The sequence below is a fragment of the Arvicanthis niloticus genome, chromosome 3 (assembly GCF_011762505.2).
Source record: "Arvicanthis niloticus isolate mArvNil1 chromosome 3, mArvNil1.pat.X, whole genome shotgun sequence".
In the NCBI taxonomy this organism is placed as follows: Eukaryota; Metazoa; Chordata; class Mammalia; order Rodentia; family Muridae; genus Arvicanthis; species Arvicanthis niloticus.
In genome coordinates this window covers 116,027,517-116,044,011 of record NC_047660.1, presented here as the reverse complement: position 1 = coordinate 116,044,011, position 16,495 = coordinate 116,027,517, and the positions used below count along the sequence as shown (strand labels likewise).

Sequence of the window (16,495 nt, the reverse complement as noted above, 5' to 3'; positions counted from 1 at the left end):
ATGCTCTAAAGTAGTGTATATGCCTAGTGAGTTATAGATTAGATTTTAGAAGCTAAGGTTTGGATTTCTTTCTCTACGAATGATTGATGTAAATTTGCTATTGGTTTATGAAAATACAGAAATTACTTTTATCCAATATTCTATGGGCTTCTATGATTTTTTTATGGGACACCAATTCTGATAATATGAATAATATGATAATTTGCTTCCTTTTGTTATCTCTCCTTACTGCTATAATGAATGAACCAAAGAAGGGAAAAGTACGGTTTTCAAGGGCCCGGTTTCCACCTGAACTTCACTATGTTGGTGGGTGCTGAAAAATCACAGGCATGCCTATTGCTTAGGGAAACAATCTCAGGCAAGCCTGGTGAGTTCTGCTTGGGCATTCAGGTGGTAAATTGAGCTCAGTAAAGTCAGCCACTTCCCTGCAGCCACCAACTTCTGGCTGATGTAATAATGCAGGTGTCACCTTAGCTGGAACAGTCCCTTTGAGTGCTCTCTCCTAGACATGCTAGTTTCTATTGACTTTTTACTTAACTTGCTCACAAGGCATGGTAAAATCAGACAAGAACACTTCATGCTTACATTTGATTGAAGTTTCCAAGGGAAAGTGTCACCCAAGAGTTGTTAGAATGTACATGTAAGAATGCAACTGCCTGTAGTTTGGTTTCTGGTGTTAATTTATAATTTCCAGTTTAAAACATTAAATATAGAAGTAACTCAGGGAAACTTATATGAATATAACGTACTTGCCTGTTAGGATTTGTTTACTTTTGGAATGGCATATTTATGATGCTATTTATTCCTTTGGATGTAGAAACAGGATGTGGGGGTAGGATACTTTAGTGCAATCCTCTGATTTTACTCCCAGGAAATGGGAATATTATATTACACTACAGCAGTACCAACTTACTGTAGTTTTTTTAGTTTAATCCTAATTATAACACACGCCCCTTCTTATTTTACTAGGTTGATATGCAAGGTGCTGAATACGTGATGTTTGAAGTGTTGAACAGGACAGGAAATCCACTTTTCCAGTTATGACATATTACTATTCTGTGTCTTTAGTCTTCATATTCCTAACCATCTATACAGTGAATTTCCTTTTTCTATTTTTCCTTTGTTCTTTTGATTTTCTGAGACAGTATTTCAGGAAGACTCGGCTTGCCTTGAACTCACTAGGTAGCTGAGTGTGGCCTTGAATTCCTGATGCTCCTGTCTCTACCTCCTAGGTGCTGGCATTAGAGGTGTGTGCCATCTTGCTTGGCTATGAAGTTCTTTGAGGGTATTAAAATTGATGAATACTTAAACAAGATCTTTTTCTTTAAAACGGAAGTATTGTTATGGGAAATTTTATGTCTCAGAACTAATACAAAAGTGCATCATATTTTAACTTGATTTTATTTATTATGTGATGAGATAGGTTATTTTGAGTAATCTCATGGGTGTAATATGACTCCATTAATTTTAATAATCTAATTATACATGATACAAAAATTTACACAAAACATTTAATTTCCTGGGAAAACCTTATTTATTAGTTAAATAAGAATGTCATATTTTGACAATAATTGTGAACTTTTCAAGTATAGATTATAAGCCCACTGAAGACAGATTAATTAATAACTAAAAATTATTCTTCAACAAATGATACTGAACCTAGTACAAGACCTTGTACACAATGGGTACCAAATAAATATTCATTAGTAATTGCTAATAGATGAATATGGTTATTAATAAAAATGATATCAGGTAAATGCCTATTCCATCATGCTGTGATCAGGCATACTGACAATATAAATAAGCTATTAATTATTGATGATTAATAGATTCATGCTTATATACTTTGAGTATATGTGGTTTTTAATCAACTTAAGGCTTTTGATTTTTCAGACATGTAAAATTAATATTGAGAAATACATATAACATAACGTGAATTATCGAAATGCCATTCTGACAAGCTTTTGAGTAAAATATCTTGTTCATACTAGAATCTTAAGAATGCTTCTATACCTTCAAAGTTAAATGACAAATTCCGCTAGAGATCATAGTAAATATGCAAATGTCTTAATATACATTTTAAGTTAAAATTTGCTATTTGTGTGCGTACGTGTGTGCATGTGTGTGCTTATGTGTGAGTAAAAGCACATGCTATGGTGTGTGTAGTTAGAGTAGTAGAGTAGAAAGAGTTTCCTCTTTCCATTGTGGATGCTGGGATTGAACTCAGGTCTTCAGGCTTTTGTGGCAAGCCCCTTTACCTGCAGAGCCATCCCACTTGCTTACTACACGTTTCCATTAGTTGTTTCATAGTAAGGCCTTCCCTTGATTTGTAAGAGTATAAAACAGAGTTGACCATCCTAAGGAAGAGCACAAATCCTGGAATGTATACGAAGGATTTAGCCTTATCTATCTATCTATCTATCTATCTATCTATCTATCTATCTTATACTTCCTTGGGAATCAGCATAAAGTGAGCAATTAGAAAAATTTATATGATAATATACCAATTAAATACAGAAACAGTATTGGTCTTAATAAAAATCAAAATTTCTCAGTTGTAGCAAGGGAGGGAGAAGGAAATAAAACACATGATCCTCAGTTGCTTAAAATAACCAACCAAATTACTAACTGCAAGATGGATAGTCCAAGAAAGAAGCTGTCTGTGGCAAGAGACATTATAAAGCAGCATCGTTAGGTTCCATTTTTTTCTAATTATCTAGGAAGGCTCTGGATGAGCCATTTACTAATAAAATAAGATTTATCTAATTGTTTTGTATCATTAAATAGAGATCATATATATGCAAGCACCGAGGACTAGAATACTTTCAGGATGAAGTTTGTATTATTTTTTGAGAATAGGCAACATTTATATTTTATTTTTCTGGAAAAAAAAAAAAACCTACATCTTCAAAAATGTACGTTTTTGGCTGTTTTTGGTTTGTTTTGTTTCTTGAGACAAGGGTTTCTCTCTGTAGCACTGGCTGTTCTGGAACTCAAGTTGTAGATCAGGCTGGTCTCAAACTCAGGAATCCGCCTCTCTCTACCTTCCAAGTGCTGGGATTAAAGAAAGGCATGTGCCATGGTACCTGGCCCCATTTTTGAAGTTTCGATGAGAAATTTTCATGAATATTTCAAATGTGCTAACAGAGCCAGTTTACTTGGTAAAGAAGGTTGAGGCAAACCGGGGATTTTTTTTTATAATGAAGACATCTATATTTCTTATGAGACCTTAAAGCACATTGATATTATATATGATACAGTGGGGAAATAGCATGGTCCTACTTTTTGTAGCTGGTGAAACTGAGTCACACCATGGTGCTTGTCATCCTTTATGTCAGGTGAGTCAGGCGAAGTCAAGGACTCCAACTCAGTACCCCTGCCTTCATGTCTAGTCAATGACTCTTTTTCAAAGCGTTTTAGAGACACAGCTTTTAAACAGACAGTTGGAGATCAGGTCTTTTCAGCTGTCATGTTGTGAACTGCATGTTTTCCTGCATGAATAGTTGACCTCACTTAGAGCAGAAATATTGTAATGAACATGCCCTTTTCTAGAACTCTTCTGGGGGAACATGCAGGCAGCCTGACAGGGAAGAAGCCCCAAAGGCCATCTTTAGAAGACGTAAACAGAAGTTTTAAAGGCACGGAGATCTCAGAGGATATCTTTTACAACATTTGCTTTATTAATAGTAACGTCTAACATACTTACTAATGTGTATATATTTAAAATAGTGCACGAGCCTCCTCTTGCACATTGAGGTGTGGGAAATACAATAGAGAATGAAAATCATACTGGCAAAATTATAGAGAACGTTGCCCCCTAGGGTATCCTTACCTGGTAAGTAATGCCTGCGATGCCATTACAGTACATAAAGTCACAGAGACAGGCTGGAGGAATAACTATGCCTCATATTGGTACCCAAAATGCCTGGGAGCATTCACTTCAGAATTTTATTGTCCATTTTCAAGGAGTGAAAACTATGTTCATCCCTGCCTCAAGGGCTGTATGCAAGAATGCAATGTAGGATAGGAAGAGACAAAGGGGGCAGAGGTGTGTGAGCATACAGACAAGGTCTCTCTATAATGTAGCTCTGACAGTTCCGGAAGTCATTCTGTAGACCAGGTTGGCCTTAAGTTCGCAGAGATCTGCCTGCTTCTACCTCCCTAGAACGGGAGGCATGTACCACCACACATGGTAATAATTAGTACTTTGGTATTAATATTCATAGGAAAATTACATTATTAAATTTAACACAGTATGAGTGGCCTTAACAGATTGAAACTAATATCATAGTATTTCTGAATAACCAGGGATTCTAAAATGTATTTAAAAATGAAGATAAGGCAGAGGATGTAAACTAGTGGTAATATATTTATTTGCATGCTCAAGACATTGGATTCAATCCCCAGCATCACAAAAATAAACAGAAAATTATAAAAAGGAAGACAGGTAATAATATATAATAAAGAAATTAGAAATAGACTATTTAAAATATCTACAGCAGTATTGATTCCTCATGAAGTTTTGGAGCTGAGAGTATAGTTTCTGTCTTTCAACTGAAGTACAGTTTTGCACAATGCCGTCTGTTGAGAACCAGAACTTTAGATACTATGGCATCATGAATGCCAGCTTGACTCAGGTTGCATTAGATCACTTTCAAGATGCTGTGCTTTCTTATGGACACTAGTGTGGCTCATGTCTGCCCTGTGTATCATGTGCAAAGATGAAGGTGTGACATTCATTTAAAGGCCCCATTGCTACAGAGGAACATGCCATGATAATATCAGAAATGAGGAGAGGCAAATAACTTGCAGCTTGTGGTTGCCTCTTTTGTCTTTTGCTTTTCTGAACACCACTCATGATTTTGCAAAGTATCTTCTGTAGTCCTCTTAAGGATATAGGCATGGCTTCTTTCCCCAAAGGAAAAAGATGAGATGAGAAATAATCTTCCCACCAGTGGTGATAGTATGATTACAGCACAGTATTAATATTTGGACATGCCAAAAATTATTAGCAATGTTGCACAAACCCAGGGGAGAAGTAGGCGAGGGTTTGCAGGATGAGAACGAGCCACTCAGTTCTCTGCTCATATTAGACCTGGGGTCATTTACTGAGTACCACAAGAGCTCCCAGCTTCTGCCTTCTGTTTTTCCTAAGAGAAAGGACAAATAATAAAAATTGCAGGTCCATCTCATAATTGTAGGCTGAGTAAAGTGCTTATTTTCACATTAGAGCTCGTGCAATATGGAGGGAAATTTGTTTAGTATGGCTAGTGAGTTGGTGGATCAGAGGAAAGCAGTCAAGTGGCAGAGGGGGACCCCGTGAGAGCAAAGCTCCCCTGGTAATTGCGATGCTGCAGGCGTTCTTCCAGTCCCTTAATAGATTTCCCCAGCTCCTCGAGCCAGGTGAAAATTTCCTCATTAAGGAGAACTTATTCCATTTCCTTTCATCATTCATTATTGAAGACCAAGTGTGAGTGGGGGAAGTCTCCGAGATTACAGGGTAGAATTTTAAACAACAACAAGATCTGCACAGGGAGTCTGAGAAAGAGAGAGGGGAGTTTGCATTGTTTATAACCTAGAGAACAGACACGAGGCAGCTGAGCCATGATGTCTAACCAGTAAAAGATTACAGCGGAGTGTGTAAAACTCCCATTGTCTTGATTTAAGATGTTTTATCTCCTAAAATTTCACTCGTTTATTCTGCGCTGCTAAGTAGAGAGACGCTGGGGACTCTGAGAGCGCTGTGTCCCAGGCATGAGGTGTGACATTGTTTGTCATGTAGATTTTGCTATGATAAGATCCGAGTCCAGACTTTGAAGACTTCACCTTTGAACTCTGAAAAGAAAAGCAGGTTGGGCAAATAAAAGTCGAACCTATAGCATATTTTAGAAGATGTAGCTCTGTTATATAGATTTAATATACATATGTTTAAAGGTGTGAAAATAAACCTGATTCCAGCACACACACAAGTATCCAATAATAGAAGGATCATTTATTGCACGTGTTTCAAAACCCCTGTGCTTTAGTGTGCCGTGTTCTCTTCAACTGATCACTCTCCTAGTGGGGTATAATACTCCCTTGATTTATAATATAACATAAATGGAGCATTCTCCACTGAGGATTCAAAACACAGTTTTGAATACAAATTCAGCATTTATATTTCTTTTAGCAATTATTGTACTTTGTGTATGCTCCAAATGAAGATTTTTTATTTTCCTTTGGAAAAATAAAATTGTTACTTTCCCTAAAATACAATTCTAACTAGTTTGAAAAAGAAATAAAAGAAAGAAAATGGAAAAGCAAAAGTAAAAACCAAGTTCTTGTGATGATGCTGGAAGGTTCTGTTTAGAAGAGTGTAGGTGTGGGCAGGAAAGGAGGAGGTGCACCTGAGGCTGTTAGAGCTTCTTGGTCATTTAGGATGGTGGTTCTCAACCTTCCTAATGCTGTGACCTTTTAACACAGTTCCTCGTGTTGCGGTGATCTTCAACTATAAAATTGGTTTTGTTGCTACTTCATAACTGTAGCTTTGTTACTGTTATGAATCGTAATGGAAATCTCTGTGTTTTCCGATGGTCTTAGGTGACCCCTGTAAAAGAGTCTTTTGACCAAAAAAGGTTGCAGCCCACAGGTTGAGAACTACCTATTTAGCTATGATTACTTATCCTGAGCTCTGAGGAAGTTTAACCTTGTCTGATTCACTGGCACTAAGCTAATAAATCATGTCTTATAAACCATCTCTTCTCCTTATTGTATTGGGGGTACAAAATGAAGGTTTGTATCAGAACAGGTTGGAATAAAGTCAGTTTTCTTCCGAGTAGGATAACATGTCAGCCAATTTTGTTTTGCTCAGAAGTGACAGCAGTGGGGGACAGAGAGAGTCTGCTCTCTGCTTTGGGGGTTGGTCTACTTGCTATCAGGAAGCTTTCAGCTTGGGAAGGGATCTAACCTAACTTTGTTTTTGTAATTGTCACAGTGGGTCAGAATTATCCCACATTTCTCACCGAAGATGACTGAAGATTGCTTTATAATGTTTCATGTCTAAAAGTAGAAATTAATAGCAGAGAGGCCTCGAGTGGAATCTTATAAAATTTTTTTGTGGACTTCAGACAATCCCAGCTGTCTAGTATTTGCCTTCATTCACATTTATGAACACTCATATAATAATCAGTCTGGTTCAGTGAGCTCTAATTTTCAAGACATGCCAAAACATCATGTCTGTTGTTGATCTAGTTACTGGATAGCCAATGTTAAAATAGTTCATTTGTTTACTATAAAATTCTCCTAAGAATCAGCTTGTTATCCTAAAGTTTGCACTGTGCATCTAGCTTGATGCATTTATTGCAAAATTCTCACCTGGGATGACATGTAGGGGTACCTTTCAGAAGAGCTCCAGGCACACTAATGGCTGTTTCTCCATCTCTAACACACTAAGGCCTCTTTGTATGTAGACATTTTGGATTTTATCTCCCATCGCTCACTCCTGAAACATGCACAGATTCACTAAGCCTGGAAGCACAGGTAACACAACAGTGACCTGCTCTGCTGTCCCTGGTCAGGTTCCTGTGCACTTTCTTGCTACAGACTCTGAGTGTATTTTCATGTCTGCCATGAACATGGCTGCTCTAGGTTACTTTGGATATGGTTGCCCTTACTTATAGACTGTCCATCACCACCCTTCATGGTTATAAAGCTGAATACCTTTACGTTTATTTTCTCAGCCTTTTGCTGCTGTAGTATTTCTCACATGCAACCACCTGCACTTCACTTTTTTTTTTTAACGTTACCCCATGCAGCTTATCTCTACGTGAGTTATTTCAGATCCACACCATTCCTTTGTGTCAAATATTCTTTCTTACTTCCTTGGGCACCACTTTCCAGTAGAAATTTCTAGAAAGAATATTCTGTATATTGTTGGATAGAGTGGGTGATAGCTTTGTATGGCTATCAAGCAAATTGAAAGGTGAATGACTATGGATGTAAAATTTAAGTTTATGAAAAAGCCTTTATATTTAAATAACCAGTGGGATAGTGACTTGCATCGTGGACAGCACAGTTCTTGAGTGTGTAGCAAAGGGCTTGATGTATCTCAGTGTGTAACAATAGAAATATCAGTAGTTCAACAATTTTCTCAGAAAATGCATTGCCATGATGAAATACATATCAAAACTTGGGTATGTTAAAACTCTAAGTAGCAGTTAAACAACAAATTCAAGGTTTTGGGAGAAATGACAGAAGAGGCTTTAGGTCCAACAGGAAAACAAATTGACTTGGGAAAGTCAAAACAGAAATAATCTACAGCAAAACTGATACTAAAGCCTAGGGAAACAGCACTCATAAACACACACACACACACACACACACACACACGCATGCATGCACGCACGCACGCACGCACACACACATACACACACACACTTGTCTCTTTTTTACAACTAATTAAAAGTTATAAATTAAAACATAAAGTGCAAATGATTTAATTCAGTTATATTCTTTTTTATTTGAAAGAAAATAATTTTATTTCTAATACAGTTATAATTGAGTTCTTCTTGTAGATAGTCTCTAGTATGTTCAGAGGGAGGTCTCCAAGATATAAGAAAGCAAACTTATATGATACAAATCGGTTAGAACTGGCTGTCTTTGACTTAAGCCATGGAAGAGGATGAAATAATTATTGATAAATATCTACCTTTCCTAGAATAATGTCTGGGCACTGAAGACAATACACAGAACAGAGCTTTAGGTAACAGCCTCAAAAGCTCAAATGTGTCCTGTGGACAATGAGCATATGTTTCATGTTAAAATGCACAGTACGGACACAAAATGTACAAAATGTTCAGCGTGCCTATTTTAACACTTCGTTTGTGGCATTTACTACAGTTGTTTAATAGTAACACTTTTATATTGAACAAAATTTTAAATGATCTATTTAAATGTTTATACTGTTCCTTTGCATTTTGAAATAATTTACTTTAAGATAATACTTTAAAATTTTATTTTTTTTGACAATTTCTAACATGTACATGGTATATTTAATGACTTTTATCATTTCTATGACCCTCTCTTATCCGCTCCTGCTCTTGTTGACCTACTTCTTTCTTCACAAAGTTCCTCATGTGTATTCTAAAAAATATTTACTTCGATTCTATGCATATGAGTATCTTAGCTGCATGTGTATATGTGCATCATGCATGTACCTACTTGGTGCCTGTAGGGGTCAGAATATGACACTGGATGTCCTATAACAGGAGTTACACACTGATGTGAGTCTCCATTTGTGTCCTGGAACTGAATCCAGGTCCTCTACAAGGGCAGCAAGAGTTCCTAATGCTATTAGCCTCATCTCTTCAGCTCCATGCCTGCTTTCATTCTTTCTTTGTTTCTTCTTTCTTTTTTCCTCTCTCTCTCTCTCCCTCCCTCCTTCCCCCTCCCTCCCTCCCTCCCTCTTTCTTTCTTTCTTTCTTTCTTTCTTTCTTTCTTTCTTTCTTTCCTTCTTTCTTTCTTTTCTTTCCTTCCCTCCCCCAAACATCATGTGGGTTTAATTATGGCTGCGTGTCTGAATTTGAGCTGGGGTTATTTACCAAAACACGGGTAATTTACCAGGAGCTATTCTACTGAATCAAATGACTTGTCCTCCTCCTTAACTATACACTATTCCAGTTTTGTGGAAATGTTTTATTTACTATGAGTTAGATCGTTTAATATCACAGCTGTATATTTCAGTTTTACTGTATTAAATAACTAGCCATTGCAATTTAATTTTATCATGTCAGCTATTGCTGGAAGGAGGCCTTGGGTATCAGGCAATAGATGGTTCACAGTAGCATTTTATTTTATGCACCTTGATTCTTTACCAATTATTTTTCTATTGGTTTTGAAATTTAGGTAAAAGGATGGCTTTAATCACTTTTGTATTTTTTCTGTTACACTGAAAATTAGACTAATAATTTCATTTATTTAATAATTATTTGTCTGTGGACCAGATCATGTGCTAGGCTTTGGGAATAATCTGATAAATGAGCTGTTTGTGGAGAGAATATGCAGTCTTGTGTAATGTTGGAAAACCGAGTTCCTATAGATTCCTGTTTCACACAGATGAAGACATAAAGTAAAAGTCCAACATTGAAAAAGAAGCCACAAATTTAGGATCATTATACCACTCGGCTAATAGATCCCATGAAAGTGGCTAAATACACAGAGGGAGAGAATATGGTCTGATTGGAACAGGTGACAAAGGCCAAGCCTTGACAAAAGTTGCACCAGTTGCAATGGATATAAAACAGGGTGGGAAGGCTAATTGTATAAAAGGAAGTCCCTAGTTGTTACTGAAGAGAAAAATTCACTAGAACCATAAACATAAGATTTTAAAGGGATAAGGGAGAGAGACAGAGAGACAGAGAGAGACATAGAGAGACAGAGAAAGAGAGCAACAGTGAGAGAGACTGAGAAAGAGAGAAACAGAAAGAGAGAGAGACACAGAGAGGCAGAGAGACAGAGACAATGAGACAGCAACAGTGAGAGAGACAGAGAGAGAAGTTTACAGAAATGTCAGTATTGCTGATGCCGGAGGCCTCCCAATGGTTTGAAGAATATATATTTATGAATTTTTGAAAGAAAAGAGATATGAATATTCTGGAGATGAAATATAAGAGCATTTTTAGTTCATTTGAAATGGAACAATTCACTGTTTCATTCAGTGGTTGTGTTTGGTTTAAACTTAAATCTTTCTTTTTTATTAAATCCCAGCGAGTCTGTTACAGAAGAAACCCTGAGAAAGGCCAAAGAGATTGGGTTCTCAGACAAGCAGATTTCAAAATGTTTAGGACTGACTGAAGCCCAGACAAGGGAGCTGAGACTAAAGAAAAACATCCACCCTTGGGTTAAACAGGTAATGCAATATCTCTTTCTATCAAGAATATCTGTTTTGACATGTAGGGATCATCTCAAAATTACCATTAACGAAGTGTGCTTAGAAGACGACTTCATTTATTTGCTTGATGCCCATCACGTTGTTAGGTTCACTCAACACAGGGGTGACTCGTGCATAAAGGGACAAAGATAAAGGGGCAGTGGGATATAAAGAAAATATGATTTCTACACTTTAAATACAGTAACCAAAATTATCTCTGCCTTTGACCTTTGTCTACACATATATGTAGTGACAGAAATCTTGGTGCAATAGTATATGGGTTAGCGCAGGGGCTGAGCCTCTGGAAAAAAAATCATTATCTCTTTGGGCACTAACTTTTTAAAAGGTCAATACTTTATTTTAAGTGCCCCATCATTATGGTTCATTCATATTCATCGTGGTGTGGCTGGACATAATGATCTCATCTAGCATTCATGACAATCACACACGAACATTCATAGGTATGCCATTTGGTTGCCTCTTTTTTTTTTTTTTTTTTTTTTTTTTTTAAGTGGAAGGAGTGTTTTGGCTTAAAGTACCACCAGCTGCTTTTTGTCCTTTAGAATTATTGACTTTTCTCCGTGGGTTTAAGGCACACATGTGAGCCCTTAGGTCACAAGCCTGATTCTAAATATTTTCTGCTCAGCAATTATTACCTTTCTTTTTTCTTACCAGCTTCGTACCAGCTTGCCCTGTCAGCCCCAGATTCTTGCTCACTAAGCTGAGCCAGTGACCCTTGAGAGTAGAATTGATTTACTTTTTCCAATTATGGTCCATGAGATCTGGATTCCCCACTGCCTGTTGGTGCTTTCTTGTATCTGTGTTACCCATTACTACTATCATTAGCGTAAGTCCTATACATTAATTTGCAAACCAAAAAATCCTCCCCCGTAGGGCATTCTGGTCTGACTAAGACTTCATATAAAGCCGCTTTAAGTGCCTGGCTGAGTAAGTGGTCCTTGTGACTTATGAACATTTTATGTTGGTGGAACCACTGCAGGGTTCCAAGGAAGCACTGAGCAATGTCTAGTTATTTACTGCTTAAGTGACCACTAGATTCTAGTGTTATCTCTTTTGTCTCCTTGTTTTTCAGAATTAGGAAGTGCCTTGACTATATATATGTATGTGTATACATATATATAGTATATATATATATATATACTATATATAGTATATATATGTATATATGTATGTATATATATGTATATATATGTATGTATATAGTATATATATGTATGTGTATACATATATATAGTCATATATATATATAATTATATATATAATATTAAAGACAGTACTAGATGTTAAAGAAATATGGGAATAGCACAAAACTTATCATGTAACAAATTTTCTTTTGCAGATTGATACGTTGGCTGCAGAATACCCATCAGTAACAAACTACTTGTACGTTACCTACAATGGCCAGGTATGAACTACAAAGATCGTCACATGTAGATTGCTCTGGGTTTAGGGGTTAGCCTAAAAGATGCCACAAGGAATGTCTGCACTCATTCTGTTAGGAATTGCCTTGACAATGGAATCAAGCAAGTGTGAGAATATACTGTATTCTCATGACTAAGTTGCAAATATTGAGCTATGTCAACTTAAAAATAAATAGAGCGTCTGTGAGACTCTAGCACTTTATATTTAGTGATTTCCTAAGACTAATAGAGGTGTATGTGAGGAAGACATACTTAGAGACAGGGCAAATAGTTTAATTAGATGGAATAATAATATCATTTCAATATTCAATTCAGTCATTTCAATATTTTTTCTTTTCCACCTCAGGAGCATGACATCACGTTTGATGATCATGGAGTAATGGTGCTGGGCTGTGGGCCATACCATATTGGTAATGTGATAACATGTTTATATAAGACTTTATAGTTTTTCTAGTACCCTTTATAAATATTGATCTATTATTCTAAGAGTTCACCATACAAATGTTACCATAAGAAATGTTTTACAATTTAGGAAACTGAGATACAGAGAAATAATATTTAAACTTCTGAAGTGATTTAGTCGCAAAAGAGTGGGATGCAAGCACAAATCTCGATTACAAAATCCACCTCCTTTTGTATCATTATATTACAACATAATTTTCATTCTTGTTCATAAAGAAGGACATAAAGGAATCAGATTCTCTCCCCAGGTGGATCCTAAACCATGAATCTAATTATAAGGGTGCCACTTTTCAAAGGCCTCACATCTAAAGACTGTGGTTAAGGATTGTGTTTCCAACACATTGATGTGAACTTCCCCTATTTGTATCACCTATCTGTATTTAGTTTATGGCATTACAGCCCAAATACTCTCATGGCCATCTAAGTTCTTCTCTTTGGAACATTTCCTTTGACCTTTGATTTTATGTAATTTATTTATTACTGCCGTGTTACATTGTGGTTCAGAGAATAATAGCCAAGCTGATGATCACGTATGTATGTACTTGACAACGAGGAGCACTCTCTACAAGTGGATAAACATACTTTGTAGACTTTTTAGAAGATAATGTCCTAATGCAAAGCTTTAGTACTCGTGTTTCTATGACATCCCAGCAGAGTGATATTTTGAGTCATTTAGGCCTTTATTATGCTTAGACTAGTTCTTAGAAGGTCACTTGCTCCTAAAAAGGACAAGACTCTTCAGTCAGTGAAAATAGGTCAGAGCTGTAAGTCGCCTCACAGACGGCCGAGTTAGCCCTCTAAGAGTGATTACGTGAGAGTTCAAGCAAGACCTCAAGTGTTCTAATGGTTGGCTTAGCTGTTTTAGCACATTGAAGTCAGAGTGTTCACTCTGAATTTTCTTTATTAAATAAAGTTCATCCTTTTACAGTCTCATTGACATCGAGGCCCTGAATTCTTTAAACATAAATATACCTCTTACTCAGCGTAAGTGTAGTTCAAGCCAACATTTCATTATTGTCCAACCAGTCCCCACTTCTCTTACTATTAACATAACTTGTACATAGGTTTAAAGTTTTATTTTAAGAATTCAATTGAAAGCGTTGACTTCCTTCACCTGCACTGGCTGGAGAAATATTTCTTCTCCTCTCACTGCTTTTCCTAATATCTTCGTCTCTGCAGGCAGCAGTGTGGAATTTGATTGGTGTGCTGTCTCCAGTATCCGCACACTGCGCCAACTTGGCAAGAAGACGGTAGTGGTGAATTGTAACCCAGAGACTGTGAGCACTGACTTCGACGAGTGTGACAAACTCTACTTTGAAGAGCTGTCTTTGGAGAGAATCCTAGACATCTACCACCAGGAGGTAAAAAGTGGAGAAAAAACAAAACAAAACAAAAAGGAGAGATGCATTCAGTGCATACCTTATATATAATTATATTCATGTGTGCATATGTATAGTGTAACTCTTCTTAGGACATATCCCCAGTCTCCTCCACTGTTGAATTTTGTAGAGAATCTCCAAAAAGCAATTGCCTTTCTTCTTGCTCTTCATCTTAGCATAGAATGGCCATTTCTTGCAGTATTCCCCCATTTTGTTTGTATCCATTCCAACTATGTTGAAAGCTCAGTAATACATACCAGTCACGTATTAACTAGCATAAAGGAGTCTCCATAAATATCTTTTGAAATGATTTAAGAGGTAATCTTTTCATATAATAAATGAAGTGCTTTAATGATGAACAGTTCTCAGAGGAGGTAGGTCAGTTGTTTGCCAATGACTAGTTTATTCAGGTAATCTTTTAAGAGGTAATCTTTTCATATAATACATGAAGTGGTTTAATGATGAACAGTTCTCAGAGGAGGTAGGTCAGTTGTTTGCCAATGACTAGTTTATTCCTTACTCAATCAGATGAAACCATTATTCTTAATCTTCTGGTTGAGATTCGTGAGTCTATTCTATGATTCTGGTTCCTGTGAGGCTTTCTCTAACATGTGAAACTGACATGTCCTCATAAAAATATTATTGAATATATATTCTTCATGTATAAGTGATTTAAGTTTACTCTAAGTCTGTAGAATAGGTTATTTAATATTATATAAATCAACCGTTGGAAAATTCCACGGTGATGTCCAGTAGTTGGACATTTGATATAACTTTTGTTAATTCCTCACCACGAAGAAACAGTCCTATATATGAGAGAAATACACTGAACCAGAGCCATAGGGTTGAATTCTAGAAGTTTTGGACTGAGAAACTGATTGTCTTGTGTGGTTTATTGAAATCTCTGTGATCCATCCTTTTGCTAATGAATAATATAAGGATGTAGGCCCAGCATATGCAGACACTGTGAAGGTGAGGTGGAACTATGGATGATAATATACAGAGCTGACACTATGTGATGACTTCATGTTTACAAAAACAGTAGATAAGTTTAGAACCTATTTATACTTACAGGTGTCTGCTTAAGTCTGACCTACTCATCTCAATACAAAATAATAGCAGTCAGTCATCATACCATTTATATAATCCATGATGTAGATGAGGATTTAGTTCTGTTACGATAAGACTTTCCTAGGTGACTGCTTTATAGTCTCAGCTAGATAGTTGAACATCAAAAAAGTACATTCTACAAATATTTCTTTAATACATTGCAAATGCCAGGTTTAGCAACAAGGCTATGTCTTAGTTAGAATTCTATTAGTGTGATCAAATGCCATAACTGAAAGCAGTACGGGGAGGAGTGGGTTTTACTACATCTTACACTTCGAGGTAATAGATATCACTGAGGAAAGTCAAAGTGAACACTTAAGGCAGGAACCTGGCTGCAGGAACTGATACAGAGGCCATGGAGGAGTGCCACCTACTTGTTTGCTTCTCAAGGCTTGCTCAGCCTGTTTTCTTATAGAACCTAGGACCAACCATCTGGGGGGTGGTATCCACCACAAAAATTATCAATCAAGAAAATACATAACAGGATTGCCTACATGCCAGTCTGGTGGGGAATTTTCTCAAATGAAGTTTTGTCTTTCAAAATGACTCTAGCCTGTGTCAGGTTGATATAAAAATTAGTCATCTCAGACATTCTACCTTCAAGGTATTAATAATAAAACTGAGATTCATGATGTATCATAAAAAATTAAACAGATTTTGAAAAAATATTAAGAAGCATCATAGGCAATAGTGTCATGTAATTTCTACACTATTTCCTTGTGTGATGATTTCAGGAATATTCAGAAACTTCTGTACTGCTTTTAGATGTTTTCATACATAACTTTCAATGAAACTCTGAATATAATTGAAGGATTTTAGCAATGAATATATTGACCCTTCACTGAAACTTATTGGCATCTAAAATAAACAGCACTACATCAGAATATAATATTATATTGGAGAACACATGAGCAACATTTCATGTATGTGTTCTTTAGGTTATCCTATATAGTGTATCAGGTAACATATTCAACAGTGTACAGATATGTTCCTGCTCATGACATTGTTGTCTTTCCTTACAACAGGCTCTACAATGCTGCTTTATCACATCTGATAATGGATGTAACTCTAGTGCAGGAGATTGCATTTATCCTACCTTGAGATGCTGAGTCCCCTAGAATGTTACATAGTTTTTATTTTCATTTTATTTTAGAAAATTGAAAATGTGTAACAATTTTCAGAAATACAACATTTAA

At 36.4% G+C, this 16,495-nt stretch overlaps 1 protein-coding gene across 2 annotated transcripts in view; it reads left to right on the top strand.

The window, feature by feature from the left end:
* The window catches only part of Cps1 (carbamoyl-phosphate synthase 1), a 116,402-nt gene that overhangs the window by 68,004 nt on the left and 31,903 nt on the right, over positions 1 to 16,495 (top strand). For both annotated transcript variants that reach the window (XM_076931724.1, XM_034498207.2), the window contains 4 exons: positions 10,744 to 10,885; positions 12,267 to 12,332; positions 12,695 to 12,758; positions 13,990 to 14,171. In XM_076931724.1, the coding sequence (XP_076787839.1) occupies positions 10,744 to 10,885; positions 12,267 to 12,332; positions 12,695 to 12,758; positions 13,990 to 14,171 (454 nt within the window). The remainder of the gene's footprint in view (positions 1 to 10,743; positions 10,886 to 12,266; positions 12,333 to 12,694; positions 12,759 to 13,989; positions 14,172 to 16,495) is intronic.